This window comes from Pezoporus occidentalis, unplaced genomic scaffold (genome assembly GCF_034315485.1).
Source record: "Pezoporus occidentalis ecotype Australia unplaced genomic scaffold, CSIRO_AGI_Poc_V1 ctg39, whole genome shotgun sequence".
Classification (NCBI taxonomy): domain Eukaryota; kingdom Metazoa; phylum Chordata; class Aves; order Psittaciformes; family Psittacidae; genus Pezoporus; species Pezoporus occidentalis.
Window position 1 is genome coordinate 833,913 of NW_026915713.1, and position 18,897 is coordinate 852,809.

General features: G+C 36.9%; 1 protein-coding gene across 13 annotated transcripts in view; it reads left to right on the plus strand.

Moving 5' to 3' along the window:
- PTPRK (protein tyrosine phosphatase receptor type K) overlaps nucleotides 1-18,897 on the plus strand; it is a 396,766-nt gene that overhangs the window by 350,114 nt on the left and 27,755 nt on the right. For 4 of the 13 annotated variants that reach the window (XM_062632339.1, XM_062632343.1, XM_062632353.1 and 1 more), the window contains exons 14-18: nucleotides 8,728-8,866; nucleotides 9,962-10,003; nucleotides 12,157-12,186; nucleotides 15,721-15,881; nucleotides 18,008-18,055. In XM_062632339.1, coding sequence (XP_062488323.1) covers nucleotides 8,728-8,866; nucleotides 9,962-10,003; nucleotides 12,157-12,186; nucleotides 15,721-15,881; nucleotides 18,008-18,055 — 420 coding nt within the window. The remainder of the gene's footprint in view (nucleotides 1-8,727; nucleotides 8,867-9,961; nucleotides 10,004-12,156; nucleotides 12,187-15,720; nucleotides 15,882-18,007; nucleotides 18,056-18,897) is intronic. The other 9 variants (XM_062632348.1, XM_062632349.1, XM_062632342.1 and 6 more) reach the window with 8 other exon arrangements.

Consider the following 18,897-nt stretch of genomic DNA (forward strand, 5'->3'; position numbering starts at 1 on the left):
ATAACAACAGGCCCTTTGTACTTAGGAAGTACTCATAGTGACCTTAAGAAATTATAACAATCCATTCAATAAGTTGTTGCTAAATGGTTGTGATCAGTTGGGTCAGTGTTAGGGGGCTATTCCCAACCAATACCCCTTTCTAGAAAATCAGGGAGAAATAGTGGTATAGATTGCATTGTTTCACTCCAAAACTTTACATCATGCATGTTATGTATTTATACAACCGTTTTTCTATGATGTGTAATAACCATTTGGTTTGAGTCTTTAGATCTCTGCTTCCATATTGGCTACTGAAAGAAGCACATCAAGTGGCTCAAGAAAGTCTTATTCTGAAAACTGATTTTTTTTCCAAGACGCAGAAAATTAACTAGATTACGAATTAAAAGGAGATTGCATTAGGGATTTCAAACATGCAGCTGTTATGGGATGCAACGTGATATTTTGAAAACCGCACTTAGTATTGTCCACAATTCATATTTTAGCCTTCTAAAAATCTAAGTTTCCACACAGATTAGGATTTTTTTTTTCAGGCTAAATCTCTAGCCTTTTCACTGTTGGTGACAATTTTGAATGGATGACCTGAGAGAGAACTTCAAAGATTAGAAAAACACGGTACCAAGCCCCTGAAATACTGTATTCTGATTCCTTTCAAATATTTGTTCTCATTTGATTTGAAGGTAAGGCAGGCCAGAAGGAGAGGGGAGAAAAACACTTGTGTCTTGGATTTTCAGGTGTCAGATAGAATAATGAATAGACTCTAATTTATCCATGGGGTAGATTTCCGCAGTGTAGATGTCACTTGTACTGTACATTTTGGAGCTGACAATTCCAGAGGTACAGCTGTGCCACTTGGGTTTTGTCATGGGCTCCAGCCAGGAGGAGTCTCCCCTGTGCGGTGCTGCTGCAAGAGGGAAGAGCTGTGTTCTTCTAACCTTGGAGTTTGTTTTTTCCCTTGAGAGGAGACATTTCAGAATCCTCAACCCACATTTTTATCTTGTGTCCTGCCCAGTAAAAACAACTGAACACAAAGATGGTAGTGTAACTTCAACTTACACCCTGATGTATAATACCTCATCACAGTTGATATCTGCATTCACCCAGAGCTTTTTGTGTCCTGGGAACACAGCTGCATTACTGAGCCAGCTCACTTAAAGCTAGCATAGTTATGTCTACATAAACAGCTGTTTCATGCATGAGGATAGTAACTTTCAAATCAAAAGCTGTACAATCTGTAGATTGTAAGATGAACTGAACACTTTCATTCCCTGTAAGTGAACCCTACCCTTGCATCTTTCAAAGATAGGAAAGTGCCTACAAAGTACCCACACAAATAGTACGTCTTAGTGGCAGATGTAGTAGAAATGCAGTGAAGGCACTAATCTGCTCTTTCAATGTGACCTGTGGACAGGAGGGCAGAGTGCTGCTGGTACATTTTCTCCTCAGCGTTGTTCCTGCCTTGGCTCTCGTCATCTGCACTTGTCCAAGGGCTGACAGCTAGTGAGGCAAACAGATTCAACACTTTCTTCACTTGATACTTCTGAATCTTTTAAGGTCAACTCTTTCCTAATTGGTTATAAATTCATGAACATTACTGTTTTCAGAGTAGTCATTGTGAATTTAAATTGCTTTTCAGTGGAATATTGCAGGAGTAAGTTCTCATTAATTTTATTTCAGACCATAGTAGCAGCAGACACTTGGTTTACCTGATTGTTTTCCTTGTTATTTCCTATCAAAGTAGTACCAGTAAATGGACTGAACCAAAAGTCCTGGAGAGTAGTGAAGATGGGATTGTTGTGGGGATTTTTATTATTATTGTTGTTGTTCTTGTTGTTGTTCTTGTTGTGTTTGACTTATCAAAACAATATATATATCTATTGTGAAAGCATAACAATACTAGCCAGGAACTGGTCTTTTATATATAAATGTATATACTATACTGGAGTTTCCAGGTAACATCCTCATTATTGTATAGATATGCTGTACTAGTTTGTTTAATCAGTTAAAATGCATATAAATATTTATGAAGTGCATGTTTGTAATTTAAAAAACATCCAGTAGCATAAGCTCAGGATATTTTTCTGCAGTTTTTGGAACCAGGGTGTGTAAGCAGGTGGTCACCTGTTTACCTGGTAACGTATTTTTATGCAGAATCACCTGTGGGACTTCCTGTGCTTAATGTCTGTAGCATCCTGTACCATCCCAAATCTGACTAGAGGTTAGCCAGCCTGAAGCTGTATTTATTTCATTTCTGCACATAAGCCATCCTCTGAGAGGGACCAAAAAGCTCTTTCAGAAGGAGCTATAGGGGCCCATGAAACGGTGTCTATCCATTTCTGCAGCAATGACCTTTTATATAGAGAACAGTGGTATCTAATTCTGTTTGTATGAGGGCTTAACTTATCACAAAGCTTTGGGCCCTTGAGGACCTCCCTTTGTTAAGCATAGCTGGTAGCATCTGTGACACCACCCTTTTTCCGCCAGCAAGAGACACATGTGAGGACAAAGATGGGCACAGTATGTTGCAATACAAAGTGAGGCAGCAGATTTTATCTAAGCATCACCTCACTACCCTCCCACTTCAGGATGGGTGTAGAAAAGAGGCTGGTGGTGGCAGATACCCCTCTTTTCACCAGCAGAGCCTGTTAAAACTCTTCTCCTTGGGTCAGCCATGGACCCTGGTTACCATGGTGACAGGGATGAACCTGACACTTCAAAGCACAGCTTGGGGAATCATAGATTTGGTTCATAATCAAATACAATTTTTCTTTTTAATAATGCTACCCTAAAAAGCTGTCATTTAGAGTCCTGGAAGCAACAGCTTAGATGTACCCATGTCCTAGTGAATTTCTGTCATGGCTTCATCTCCCAGAAGCTGTACTCCAAGAGAGAAGCTCTTTAAGAAGACATAGAGAAGGGAGAATTGTGGGGATTCCTTTCCCAGTAAATGTATCTCCAGCTTTCAACTTGTAAAAGAAAAATGTGTGAACAAGTTGCACATGCGATCTCCCCCATACCTGCAAAAGCACATTCAAGTGTTTTCATCAAATAGAATCAGCTGAGACTTTTTTATTTTTTATGTAATTAAGCTAACAGGGGTTACAGATCTTGTTTCTCTGAACTTGAATTTATTAATTAACTTTCAGGCTTCTAAAAATTTCCTTAATTGCACAATGATTATCATTCTAGCAAAGCAGTAACAAAACAAAACTCGAGATGGAACGGTCTTTCTAGCTGGATGATTAAAACACAGGCAGACAAGTCTAAAAGAAAATATCAGAGGATCTCACTTAGTTTTTCAAAGAGCCCTTTTCTCAGGTAGTAGACTGTCATATCTCCAGAGCTGGCTATAGAACTCCAGTTTCACTTGATGTTATCCTGATGTTACCTTGTTGAACTCATTCAGACTCATTCCTGGATTTAATTAAAAGTTTTTGAATGCCACATAACAAAGGTGCAGAACAGATTATCTCAAGCAGAGCTATTTTGAATATCAAGCTATGCAGCAGTAACACCAGTTTGTGAGAATTCAAAGATCTGCCATAAACAGAAATTAACATTCAAAGAAAATGCAGTGTAATAAAATAGCAGCTTTAATCATGCATAAAACAGAGTTTCTTCCCTTGCTTACACAAAAGAAACTCAGCATAAAATGCTGTGAATGTTAAGAGAATCAAATGGAATGTTAAGAATGTTATGCATAAAATCTTGTTCAAAACCTCTGATTTAAAAGCTGTCTTTCAGAAGGCTGTCTATTTTTTAAAAGGTACCATACAAGCAACTCTGCAAAATCCTACCAGAAGTTTCTTTTTGAATAATTTTGTTTGGATGAGCAAGTAGAATATCATTATCTTGATTCCAGCACCATTTCTTTAGGAAGGTATAGGTGAATAGATTTTGTGCTGAGTCTAAAATTCTTTGACAATTTTGCAAAGCTGTGTGTAAATTCTGAACCACAGAAGGGAAGGAGAAGACAGGAAAGCAATATGTGCTGTGACTGGATTCCTTATGCCACAGTAGACTTTAAGAATTAAGTATAAATATTATGCATACTCAATTTTAGAAGTGGGTGTTGGATTTTTAGGTATATTTCATTAAAGACTTGATGAAAGAATTTAGAGGAATTGAGTACATTAGGAAATTGTGAGAATAAGATGTACTCTACTTCACCAACTGTTTAGAATTTTACTGTCCCTGAGAGTGTTAGCAATCCTGGTCTGATTTGGTGCTGTTCACAGTTGAACTTCATGCTATTGATGATGGAACTCAACTGATTGAATATTGTCCTTTAGCATCTATGAAAACAAGGAGAACTACTTCTTACATGGTGATATTTGCAATGTGCAGAGCCAGAATCACTGGGTTATTTTATGAACTTTGTGAATGGCACTGTGGAATATGATTGCTGTTACTGTTCATTAGTTCAGAAGAAAGGTGAGTGGATAAGTTGCTAAACCTAGTGTTCTCCTCCCAGTCTAGCTCATAAATCTTCTGTGTAGGCAGCTATTCATATGGAGGTGGGGGAGATGGAATATAGTTAACTCTGTTTCAGATCAGGTGCTTTTGCAAATTTTGTGCAAGATGAGTTTGCACTGGTTGAAAACTGAAGGATTATCCCTTCTTACACTGACAGGGTCAAATTGTGAAAAACAGTAATATGCAAGGATATTGTAAAAATTAACACTTAATTGAAGGTGTATTGCAGTCAGGCTGACTAAAGGAATTAATAGCCAGTAGTGTCCATTTTTGTGCAATCATCATTCTGTTAACACACAAGGTTCTTTCTCAAAATAATAAATTACCTTTTAATTACCTTTTAATACTGGTAAATTACCTTTAATAGTCTGCTATTCAAGATACAAGAAAGGACTGCAAGAATAGATTACTGAAAAAGAATGTTAGGAATTAGTAAAGCACGTGGTTTTATGACTTAAACAATTTCAGACCATTTTCACCTTCTTTAGAAATAAACAGTAGTTAACTCCAATCATCACAATAATTCAGTTTTCAGCAGCTGTATCGTTCTAATTTAGAGATAAGGATGTTGGGGGGGAACCACATCAAAGGCTTACAGAATTCAAGATAGATGATACCAGTAGTACTTTCCTTGTCCAGTGATGTAGTCACTCCAGCACGGAAGGCCGCTAGTTTGGTTAGGCATGATTTGCCCTTGGTGATGCCTTGGTTAGTTGTGTTGATTTGTTTGGCAAAATGAGCAGCTCAGTCTATAGAAAAGCACCTCAGAGAAAGAAAAGTCCTGACAGTCCTATAGATGATAGAGGGAGCAAATTCTCAGAGTCAGCAAAATTTCTCTTCCTGCTGTAGTCCTTTTGCAATCAGCGATCAGGAGACACGGACTTCCATCCCTAAGTTTAAGACATAAGCACAAGGTTTCTGTAGTTTTGTCCTTTGGTTGTGTATGCATAAGCCACACATGCTTATTACAATACACTTTATCAAAATTAAAGCACAAGTAATATGAAATACCTTCAAATTCCTACATTTCCTTAGATGATTCTATTCTACATTCAGTAGCTTCCTCAAAATAATATACTTATTGCATGCAATGCACATACACATAAATAATAGATAACAGTGTGATTTAGATCTATAATTGCTTTCATATAGTCCTCAAATGTAACATTGAGTCTAGAGAATGCATGTATTATCTGGTGCTGGAAAACATACATACAATAATCCTGGCTTCATTTCAGTCAAAAGCAATTTTCCTGTTGATACTGAGGAAAGGGATAGCATTTTGCCTACAGGTTTTAGCATTTTGGATACAGGATGCTCAACCACTTGTTATACTTAGTCTATCACCATACAATATAGTTTTTCTCCACTAATTTAGGACTTTGTGATATGTTTCTAGTGGGCATCAGCTTTGTCTCGTAGGCAGCATTAAAGTTCATGGAATGAGTTACTGTCTCTTACTTCAAACCCCTTAATGTAAGGAAACCAGAATAAATGGGCAACCAGTTGATATCATCCTGGCTTTCCACTATTATTGGAAAAACAACAGTGAAAAACCTGGTCAGTTTTGAAGTTACTGATAATCCAAACTCAGTCATTTCTTACAGAATATATATATGTAGTAAAACACCAGTGCCAAAGTTAGGCGAATAGGTAAACTCCCTCAATAACCTTTCCTTCAGATTTTCTGAGAAGTATATAGTTGTTTTTCTAAAGTAGCTGTTCTGACTGAAATAACATTATAAGTGGCCAAACGGTAGGAAGCACCTACACTGCACTTTGCTCTGTCAATGAATCTTGCTCTGTCTTTCTGCAGGGAAAAGTGAGATGAAAGCTCAGAGCTTTTGGTTGTATTTTTGAGCCTTCAGCTTTGAAGTGTGTCTTCAGGTCACATCCAATCCTTCTGATTCATATTTTGAAATCTCTGAAAGACCTGGCCTTAAATCTCCATCCACAGAACCAAATCTCTTGTGCAAGCTTTAGTTATTTTGCAGCTTGAGTAGTTCTTACCTTTGCAAGGTCCAAGCTACACAGGTGCGCTCATATTGTACTCATGGCAATTCCAGACACAGTGACTATCCTACTCCAGCGTGCTTCCCTCTCTGCCCTTCCCACATCCTTGCTGGTTTTCAGCAAACATGAGTGGTTTTCCCCTTGGCATATACAGCTATCTATATTTTAGCTTTGATTGGTCTTTTGACTCTACTGATTGGCCTTTTGGCTCTACTGCTCATCAAATGTTCATTCGTATTTGTCATATCCAGCCCAGCTAATAGTTGACTGGGAGCTGATTCATTTTAACCATTGAGAATTTCAAACACCTTCTATCAGTTTCCCCTCAAAAGTCATGCCCCTTATTTCCTGTTAGACAGCATCATATGTGTGTCCGGCATTAATTCTAGCTTGTGTGTATGTGTTGAATGCATGCAGCTACACATGCAGACAGCACTTACCTGATCCTGACTCTTACCCCTAGACACCTCAACAATGCACACAATACAAACAAAATAAAGTATTAAGTCCACGCATGTTATGTATGCAAGTATGCATACAAGCATATATTTACACAAAGTAGGAAGCATTTAGTATTTCTCAGCAGATAGAGTTCAAGCTGTAGGGGAGAGAGATGATTATGATGATGAAGTCTTATGATGATGATTAAGTTTTATGATTAAAGCACTGCCAGATCTCTCACTGTCTGCCTAGCTCTCGCAGAGGTGTCTGAAAGAGCACGTTCCTAACTCAGAAGGTTGTTTTGAGGGTAAGTTGTTTGTAAGTGGGTCAGATACTGCTGAGATAAAGGTTACAGAAACAAATAATAGAGTGATTTTAAACAACAGCATGATCCATCCCTCAAAAGATAATATGGGTTCCTGCATATGGAACCTGAATGGAAATGGTCAGAGCAACATGGTTAAAATTAGAAAGTATTAGATACCAGTAATCCCTGGTACTGACTATGCTGGCTTTCTAAAAGGCCTGTGGAGCAGATTTTCAGGGCAGCAGTAGTCTTCCTGTGGTGTGGCTTTACCTTATTTTTCATTCTGCTTGTTTCGATGGTCTGTTGAGACGGATCCTGGTTTCAGAATGGAGGACATTTGCTGTGTAATGGCATAGGCACGATGATACCAACAGCTTGTAACTACTCCATGTGCAGCTGCTGTGAGGGGGGAGAGGTTAAGTGGCACCTGCTGCATGCTGGGTGGAGAGCGAAAGAAGGGTCAGAGAGAGAAAAAGCACACGTACCCATCTGTGCTTGTGAGCAGGGGAGAAGCGAAGTGCTGAGCCTCAGCCTTAGAAAGTAAGAACTAGAGAACTGAAGAGCTGTGTCCTGTTTTACAAGTAAACACCTCATGGGATTTTACCCCTGGCTGAAACCTATTTATATTTTTTGATATTTTTGCCAGGCTGGAAAACGCTATGTTCCTGATCCTTTGTACACCAGGCTCTGATGCAAAGAAGTGCAGAATGAATGGCTGTGCACTTTCACGTATATTCTCTTTTCCTCTCTGCTGTAACCTGTGGCCTCAGCAAGCTCAGCTGTGTTATGGAGTGGTTTCATCTCTGTGTAGAACAGCAATTTTTCTTTTCTCAGAGCCTATAAACAGAAATAAAACTACTGCTGACTTTAGGCTTGGTTTTGTGAGTGACCTTATTTGGAGAATCAGAATTCCCAGTAGAATGCAGATTGCAGGCCAGATGCTGTAAGGTGAATTAATATGCAACGGTGGACTGAAATTGGGTGAAGGAGAGGACTGGAGTTAAGGGTGCTGATTGCATCTTGGAAAACAGAGTTTAATTTACTGCTTGTGAGTTAATGTAATCTCAGTAGTCCATGTTAAATATTCCAAATTTAATACCTGAAAAAAAGAACATTAAAGGAAGTAACAGTGATTCAGTTGATAGATTATTTCTGCATTGTCTTCAGCTTTGTAATACAGTAACTTGTTTGGAAATCCAGATGCATATACACTTCTGGAACCATGAAGTTATATATATATATATATATATATATATATATGCAGCTGTATACACATACATAGTCATATTCTTGTTGTTGCAAATGTATGGCATGTCGATTGAAATTTATACTGTGCCTATATACATATGTGTAGACATATAAACACATGATGCATGTATGTATATTCTGGTTACTGTATTAAAACACACACATATTTGGAAATTATCATCAATGATGATGATCTTGTCCCTAGTGCTTACACATTTAAGCAACTTCTTTTTTAATTCATTTAGCAGCAGCAACAGAAGAACCTGAGGTGATTCCAGATCCAGCTAAACAAACAGATCGAGTGGTGAAAATAGCAGGAATAAGTGCTGGAATTCTGGTATTCATCCTACTTCTCCTTGTTGTCATATTGATCGTCAAAAAAAGGTAAGAAAATTATCTGTGCTGATTCTTCCTTTTTTTCCTCCAACTCAAACAATAACTAAATGGGTCTTCAAAAAAAAAAGAGTTTCAGGATCAGTAGCTCACATCATATTTTTGATAAGTTCATTGTGTTTCCTGTTGGGTTTGCTGTGATTCTTATGATGGATTTAAAGAGAGGATATCTTTATATTTGGGATCCAATAATTATACATTTTCTCATACTTAATTATTTCCAACTAGTTTTAAGTTGCAGTTGGAGTAATGTACAAAATATCAGAATAGGTGGAATTGAAATTCATAGAACCTTTTTTTTTTCCTAATCAAAGTAAAAAAGAATAACTTACTGTGGTTTTCATGTTATAATCACCTAATGAATTATATTTTCTATATGCAGCTCTAATGAGTTGTTTGTATGTTATCCAACTTGCAAAATAATGTAATTTTATACCTCTATTTATGCTCTTGTGAACCTTGAGTTTTTCTTAAAAGTCATACCACATCGCTGTAAAATTATCTAGCGAGTCCTTAGTGCATGAAATTGTTTTAAAATGTATTAATTTGAATGAAATCTCATTTTTTCAGTGCTTTCTTAGTAAGCAATATCGCCATCTTCTGGCATTGTACAATGCTAACTCTACATCCAAATGCTCCTACCTATAGTAAATTGTGCTACCCTGTTGCTCGGTCAGTATTTAAAGTCTCAACTTCCCAGTAGTTGCAACTCTTTTAACCTGGCATAAAAGTTCATAACATGGCTCTATAAATCCATAGTTTTAGCATCAAAACAATTCCTCTTTTTCTGTGTACCCCCTCCCTGGCGGGTCCCCTTCACAGGGCACAAGCTGGTTTCTCTTGGGTGGAACAAGACCTTTGTCTTCCGGTGGTGTGTGCATTGTGTTCCCTTGCCTTTTGCAGAAGTCTTAATGAAAGGTATATTTGTAAATGTTGTGACTGTTCCTCTGAAATGCAGCTTGCTATTACTTATAAAGATTAAGAAAAAAAAAATCAAAATTGTACGTAAGATCATTCTATATGTTATAATTACTGGTTTGCCTTAGATTTTTTTAATTTATTGCCTCTTTACAATTATCCCTGGAGATATATAACTTGGAGAAGAAACGTCTGCATTAGAAACATTAGGTATGCTTATAGTGTTCTGTGTTAGTTAGCTACATATGTGATTTTTCCCAAAAGTGCTTTTACTTTTCTCTGTTGTTTACCCCTGTGGTTGATAATTAACATATATGTGAAAGGTCCAACTCATCCTATGCAAAAATGACATACAGTCAGCCAATTTACTTTATTTACACAACTTCAACTTTTTGAAAACAAAAAAAAAATATTTGTTTTTCAGCTTTTAGGAAAAAAAATATATTTTATAGCTTTATTGCAGGGTATGTGCTGGGAGGATCATCTCAGTGCGTGATGCAGTGGTCCCCTTATGCTTAATAGAAGAACGTGTGTGCGCGCGCGTGTGTGTGAGAGAGGGAGACTGTGTACCACTTTATAATGTCAGTCACTTCCAGATGGGATTGGCTAGTTTTTCAAGTAAAAAAAAAAACAAACCAACAAAAAGGCCTAAAATTCAATGTGTGTATTTTTCCTTTCCTTTTTACCTCTTGCATTCAGAGTCCTTTCAGACTTGTACTTTCACTGTTGAGTTTTTTGATGAAAGCAAGTCAACTATGTACGTGAAACAATAGTTTAATATTTCCCCTTTTCTCCCCTTCCTTCCTCTGAACCTGTAAAGGCAGTACACTCTTAGGAATGATACTTGATTATCATTCTAAGGCACACAACATTTATAAACTTCTGTATTCAAAATAGGTGCAAAATTAACCTGTTCAATGGATATTTTGTATTTGGCAATTTTTCATCATGATAGTTTAATTAGTTATGTATTGTGTTATGTTATAGGTGTGCCATTCACCCCTTCCCCCCCCCCCCCCCCCCCGCCCAAGGGAAAGTGGACAGGTTTTTTTTAGTACCAGCTTTAGTCAAGTTCTTTTACGAAAAGCATAGAAAACCTTTGTATATTTGAGTTAATTCAGTCCATCTAGTGAATCAGGGCCATTCATGTCATTAAGCCAGGAACAGCTGTAAAAACCCCGATGCATTCACACGTACATCAACACACTTAGCTGTGGTGGGACTGAAAACCAAATCCATTTGAATCATCTTCTGTAGTGTGCACATTCAGTGATCCATTATGTAGTATCCCTTTTGGTACCTGAATTGACTGCAACTTATTACACTGAAAAGCCAAGAAAACAATGGTTTCTGCATTTTCATTGGTTTTGTAAGTCGTATGCACAGCCATCACTATCTCTAAATGCAGCATTACATTTTATTGAAAAATGGAGTACTAATGGAGCAGTTTTGTTCATGAGCTTGAGATGTTTTAGGCTTTGCCTGATCATTCTGTACAAATTGGTTTGAAGTTTTCCGGAATGAAGCTCTTAACAGCTCTTAAAGAGTTTTACTGGAGTAATCAAACCAGCTAAGAAAAGGGATACTGCATCTTTGACAAGCAATGCCATTTTTATTTTCAGTCATTGTTGGACTATTTCCAAATGTCCTTCATTTCCTTCCATTTGTTTACCTCCCATGTTTTTAATGCTTAGCATGACTACATCAGCATTTCCAACTGTAAGATTTTAAAACAGAAGCATATGTTTGCATTCAGGAAATGTGTGGTGTATATGTCAGTACACACATATCTGTTGTGAACGTGCATTTTTTAATATGTGTGTACTCATATAGCTACATATAGTATGCATACAAACATATATGTATACACCTGTGTACTCATAAAGATGTTAAAATGAATTATATGAAATTTGCTTTCTGATTAAATGTATTTATTAGTGGAATCTTTAATTTTTGTAACTGAAAAGTAAAAAGCCTATTTACTGCACAAGATTCGTACACAGCTGTTCATTTGTCATGACATCTAGGTGGTAATCATATTATGCTGAACTGCATGTTGAAAATACACAATCCATTTAATTTTCAAATTTTTTGGCAATAGATGAAATTTCAGCATGTAACTTTCTCAAGTGATCTTTCTAAAAAAAATCATTTTTCTACGCTAGTGTGTTGGTTTTTTTTTACTTGCATGGCAAAGTAAGGCTAGTTTGTGCATGAGCAAGTTGAAATGCTAACCAAAGAAACATGAATTTTCCAATTTTTTTTTTTTAACGCACATTTCTCTGCTTTATTGAATGTGACAGAGTCACGCTTTTCATTCACCATTGCTTCTCTTTTTCCACTGTCTGTGATTTGCTTGCCAGGAGGAGCTACTATTCTTACTCCTACTATCTGTAAGTAGAACACGGGTGACTTACTATTTTACATGTTTTAAAGATGCAGTATCCCTTTTTAAAAAAGAAAAACAGTCTCTATAATTTTCCTAAAGTTTTACTGAAAGTTACCTTTCTTTATTCTCAGGATTGAAAGACTTCTTGTATCGTTCCTGTTAATCTTACCTGTTGTTTGGGTTTTTTTTTTAAAGGGATATTGTATTTCTAACTGTATATTGAGACTTTCACTTTTTGCTACAGTTTTTCCCGTAACTATCATTTTAGTTTATTGTAATCATAATTTAATTTGCATTATGATTCACAGCGACACATAACACTAAAGAAAAAAACTCTTTTCTCATTTCCCAGCGAGAAAACTGTACTTGTAAATCGAAAATCGTTCATTCTTAACATGTCAGATGAGTAGTGATCCTGTGCACCAATTTTCCTACACAGATGATAGGCAGATGCTAAACTTTTCTAAATAGGTCTCTGCCCTACCAATGGCAGAACATGTCTGCCATGTCTGACTCTGCAGTACCAAACTCTTTTCTTGCTTTACAGAAATATTTTTTTGTGAAGTGGTCTGCATTTATTGCTTGTGAAGTACTTTGCACACACATTTTAAAGTGTGGATCTCGCTTTATGACATTGGTTTGCATAAAGTTTTGCTTCACTGAAGCAAAATTGACTTTTTCTAATAGATGTTTACCAAATGAGTTTTTTTAAGTGCTGTGGCAGTTTTGGCTGTGATTGAGCAAAGCAGCTACACCCATTCTTAATTCTAAATAAATGCCCTTGAGTTAAGAGGTGATCTAAAAATGCACTCAAGTGCTTTGATGAACTGGTGGTATCTCACAATGATGCTCTTACACATTTTTAAGCAGATAAATTGAATTCTTTAAAAAAAATTAAAAATTAAAAAAAAAAGTCAAAACCCCACCGCTAAGCTGGTTTAGCCAGCTGCCATTCTCCAGTTTATTGTGACAAATTATAATTTCCTAGTTAAATAGCAATTGCTTCAGCTCAAGATAATTAACCGCACAGTTTCATCCTGTGATGGAGCACTTTTCCCCCCCAGCCCCCACTGAAACACCCACCTGCACAGTTTCACCCAACTGGATCCTTTAGCAGATAATGAGACTCATTTACACTTTCTGTCAGCCTCAAGTACTTTAACCTAACGATTCGCTTAACTGAAGCATAGATTACATGTGCCTTTAGCTGAGTGAGGGAAGATAAAAAAGGAAAGGAAGAAGAATTCAAACCCGAGGGAGCCAGGAGCTGTTGAACAATAAAGCTGTCCTCTCATTTCCCAACAGCTTTGGGTTGTGGTGCTGCAACACAATAGGCCATTTTAGGGGTTAAAGCAGAGCATAAGTATTAGAAAGTAGGTACTGTAATAAGCTAATAACTTGAAAGCCTTGATAGCTGTTGATTTATTTAGCATAGCTAGCAAATTTTGTTAAAAAGTGATGCTTCAAAGAAGGGCTTAATATAGTCGAGAGATGAGATGTAATAGTCGTTTTGTTCCATTTCTGAGACGGCATTAGAAAAAGGCGATCTTCAGTATACAGAGTCTATCTGCAAGGCTTTGAAACTTGAAAAAACAGTCTGAACTGGAAATGCCAATTTTGTGAAAGCTTTGGTAGTACTGGGAAGCAGTTATATACCTCAAGCAGTTTCATTTCTGGAGGTTCTAATGGTCTTCATTTGTTCGACCAGAGTATCACTGAAACCAACTTCTCTGAAGTAAATAGGAATGTGTGGAGTAAATGTATAAAATCAAGAATTTTAGAGGGGCCATCCAAATGTTATTGTTGGGGGTTTTTTATTTAGCTTTCACTGAAAGCTGATACACACATGTCCACCTCATGTACACCTCAAGGGTTTGATGAAAAAAATGATAGGTTTAGAGACCATCTTTTGGATTTTTGTAGCTACGGGGTTACTGAGTAGTAATTTTCCAGCTAGTCTATCTGTAAATGGGGAAAAGAACATGGGGAGGGGAAAGCGGGAACAAAATAAGGAAATGAGTCTGATCAGTGAAAGAATCTTTGTTAGTCTCAGGAATGTTTTCTCCATCTATATCCTACTTTATGGCTCCTTATTGTGAATCAAGGGTATTAACTTAAGAAACAATCATCTATTAGGCATTTTCTCAAATACACAAAAACATGAAGTGCTTCCTGTCTTGGAGAGTGGTATAGGTCTTTTCTGGTGGATGTTTCCCAGGACTTGAGAAGTAAATGGATGGATAGTTTACAGTAATATTCTTTTTGTCTTTTGTTAGAGTGCAGCCCAGAATATTAAAAGTTGTTGGAGAACAGAGGAAGAGCAAGCAGGTTTTTCAGTCAGAGAAATGTAAGACAAACACTGTCTAAAGAGTTAGCAGGATATTTGGTGATATTTTATGCAGGAAAAGCTTGTGAAGCTAAACTGTTTTAAACATACATTTTCAAGAACCCAGTATTTTCAGTGATTGTCTCTCTCCCACCTGGTGTCAGATTTATCCAAATAAGTAGGTTGGCTACCTATTATATTGCAGCCAGAGCTTCAGGTGAAAATAGGGAGGTTTCAGAATAGTCTAATGTATGTCAAAGGTTCCTGCAGAACCAAGGTGTTATTTCATGCTGCTCTGTATACTTCTTACTTATGCTTTAAAAGCAGTAAGCTTTAAGTGATAATTAAGTTATATCATCTGCTTCCTTCTGGCTTCTGAAGACAGTGAAAAATCACTTCCAGTTCTTCCTCAAAAGGAAAGAATTGAGAGATATTTCTGAAGCATGGTTCTGAAGGCATTGGCTGTTAATCTGCAGGGCTTAGTTGTATAGGTTTGGTTGCTGCTTAACTGTGACAAATTCAGAGTGTAAGACTGTTAATGTCAAAAATTTAAGATGCTCCCAAATTTCATGAAAGGGTAGAGTTATGAGGAGGATTTTGTTTGGTTTTTAAAGAACCAGCGTTCAGTATCAGGAACAAGGTGTGGTATCATGCTGTATCTTGTGTACTGAATGGGAAGAACAACCTTTAAAATAAAAGGTAATATGAATCCATATTGAATAATTATGTCTCTTTTGTTATTTCATAGGGCTTTTACTAACAAAGTAATTTAGAAGGTTAAATAATTTCTTCCCAACAAGGCAAGCAAGGGGAATGAATTATCCATTTATAAAATCAAACCACCGATTTAAATGGAGATGGTTGATAAAACTGCATGCACAGATGCTTCTTATTTATCATTTCAGTTAAAATGTAATTATATTCTCTAATTTGTTTATATTAGTGTAATTACTCCACAGGAAAATAAAATATTACCAGGGTACAGAAGTTGGCACTTCCATTACCACATTTGTGCGTGTATAGAAAACACACGGTCGTGACTCTTTCATAACAGGGTGCATAGTTTTATCAACTTCATACTGGAAAAGTTGTACTTGGGAAAATCAGCCAAACTTTTCAGCCTCTCAGGATTATAGATAATGACTGCTGTAGACATCAGTGTTCATGAAATATTAAGGTGGTTTGGGTTTTGGTTTTTTTTTGGCTGGGCAGCAAACTCGCGAAGAAGCGCAAGGATGCCATGGGGACCACTCGCCAGGAGATGACACACATGGTGAATGCGATGGATAGGAGTTATGCTGACCAGAGCACCCTGCATGCAGAGGATCCCCTTTCAATCACGTTTATGGACTCTCATAACTTCAGCCCCAGATGTAAGTACAACTGTGATAGATAATCGGGAGGATAGGTGAACATAAGAAACATGGAAAACAGTTCTACCTTTTAAGGAAAATTGTTGTAAGCTCCAGGTTTTCTAGGAACACTGGTAAATCCAAAGGTTGAGTAGGGCTGTTCATATGTTATCTTTATTGGTCTGTGGCCAATTATTTAAATACTTGTGTGTACTTTCAGTATATGTTGATACTTGCTCTAGGAAAAATATTATACTTCTAGAATATCTCAATTATAATCTGAAATTGAGTTTTCCCTCATGGGGATGTTTAATACCAACATGTTAAATATTACTGCGTAATGCCATGTCTGTAATGAATAATAATATGAGGTCCAAATTAATTTCTTTCTTTTGGGAGTAAGGACATTAGAAGGAAACATTGACAGTTGTTGATGCTGTTTGTGAAGTTTAGGAACAAGCTTGTTAGTATATCTACAAATTTACCCGTATTTGTATTCCTTTTTTATAGACTTGACAACTGTCTCATTTTGACAAAGTTTGGCAGTTTCAATTTCTGCCTGTTGAGTGTCTGGGTTATAGCTACTACTATACCCAGCATGCTTGCTTGCTGGGTATAACTCCCAGCTTCTGCACTGTGCCTTGCGCAAAATCAAGATACTCCACTGGTAGACTCAGTACCTCAAAACTGGCATATAAGTTACCAAAGAGTTGCAATTCTGCCATGGAGCTGGTGGGAACATGACCTTCTCACAGCCATGTGGACTTGTGGCTTCGCTTTAAACAGATCTGAGCAGCCTGAGCTGCTTCTGAATTGCTGTCTTTCGGGAAAGGCACTCCATCTCCCTTCTCTTGGCTACCACGCTTAAGCAAAATACATCCCTTAAGGCTCGTCAGTTCTTTCCTGATTGTTATAAGGGAAATGGGTTTTGGCAGAGGGATTATTGCTCAATTTATTGAAGCCTACCACACTGCACAGTGCTAACATTATTAAGTGTCTCATAATCAATTACAAATAGGAGTTCAACATCAGCCTGTGAGTTTTTATATACAGTTTTGGCTGGAACTGTTTGAAAATTCTCCAAAGTTTGATGTCTTATTGTCATCAAAATTTATGGAGGCAGGTTTGCAAATACAGTTTGATTTGGACTAAGTTATGATGGATCCCAGGCAAAATACCCATCAGGAGCCTTCATGGCTATTAGAGAACCAGGTCTGCCAGGCACTTGGGAAGTCTTCCAGATGGACTGACATGACACCAAGAGCCTATGAGTCCCAGCCACCACAGCTGTCTTGGTTGGTTGGCAAAGAATTTTGGCATCACTGTTTTCCAGTCTCTTAAATATGTGATTTTTTAGGTGTTGAAGGGTTCAGTTCTCCTCACTGTCATCTGTGCTGAGGCAAAGAACTCTCTAAGCTTGCAGGATTTTAGGCAATTTACTTGAGAACTGGGTCTCAATTTTGCCACAGAAATGTTGGTATTTTAATTTTTTTTCCAAATTAAAACAAAATCACACTGTGGATTCCAGACATTTCTGTCCAAAGCAACACGTTTGTCTCTGCACAGTTCTATCAATTGTTGTGCTAACAAATGATAAAAATCTATGAATTTTATTCCAACATCTGCATCTAAGTATCTGTGATTTTCCTGTGCTCCTTAAGAATAATATCTTTTGGCATTGCACATAAAAAAGCTATTAACTGTAAATATGTGTGTAATTTTTCTAAATTGCCTGGAAGGCTTTAAAGAAATACCTTTTTGTTTTGAGATTAGCTATTCAGGTATTACATGAGAGGATGGGTTTAAAAGAAAAGGAGTTGTTTCTATGAAAGCGAACCTTTATTGTAAAGTGAAAGAACAATAGTTAAGGAGGAACCCTTTCAGAAACTAAATTGCATGTAATGTCTTCTTTTCTCCTTCCAGTAAGAATCTCTTTGCCTTTATCGTTAACATTTCTGAAGTCCAAAATCACTGCCTTTCATTCCTTTTTTTATTCTGGAACCGTGTATTCATTCTGTTTTTCTGTTGTAGTAAAATTAATGGGGTTTAGTTACCACTTGGTTACACTCTGAAGTGTATTGTATTTATTCTTAAACATACACAAATTGAGGGTAATGTATTTCTTCATGAGCTTTGTTTTCCTACAGTGCCCAATGATCCACTTGTGCCGACAGCTGTATTAGGTGAGGACCCTAGTCCTTCATTATCCATTCCTGCATGAGTTTCATGTCCTTGCATGACTGAATGCTGAAACAGCTTGTTTTATGTGAAAGATACTATGCTGTTGTCAGAATATAACTCTACATTCAAATTAGCAATTCAGAATTAAACTGACACTGCTCTTAGAATAAAAATTATGTTATGTTCTCATTAGGAAGTTATTCCTAGTCAGTGCTAACGGAAGAGTAAATGAGGAAATAGGTAAATGGAAAATGCTAAAATTTTTCTCCCCAGAGCATTCAAAGTGAGTTGCGATGAAGTGACATGTGAAACTAGAACTCTATTGAGCGATAACATAAAAATAAAATTCAGATCCATATTAGCATTATTTGGCACCCAAAGCTCAATTTTCTAACTAACAAGAATGAAAATTAAAACTGAAAAGGGAAAAACTTCCATAACACCCAAGAAGAAACAACAACTTTATTTATAGGTTCTGTGCAAATATTCCTGTATACCTATATTAATTACATATTTCAATTTATTTTAACCCGTCGGCTTTTCAACTTTGTACTTACTTAAAAAGAACAGCAGGTGTGACCATGTACTGATTTCTATGTTGCATCTGACACTGAACACATGTTTTAGGGTTTTTTTAAATGCAAAGATAATAGTGTAATTTGTATCTGAGTTCTTGGTTTGATAAACAAAATGTGCAGCATTGAGTTTCAGTTAGTTGCTAAGTTTATTTTAGGATAAAAAACAAACATCAGGAAGTGGACATAAATATAAACTAAGGTTGAAAATTAGATTCCTAGAAGTAAAATCCCTAGAAGGGACCTAGAGGCAATTTAATTCTTCCTCTGTTTTTGCGAAC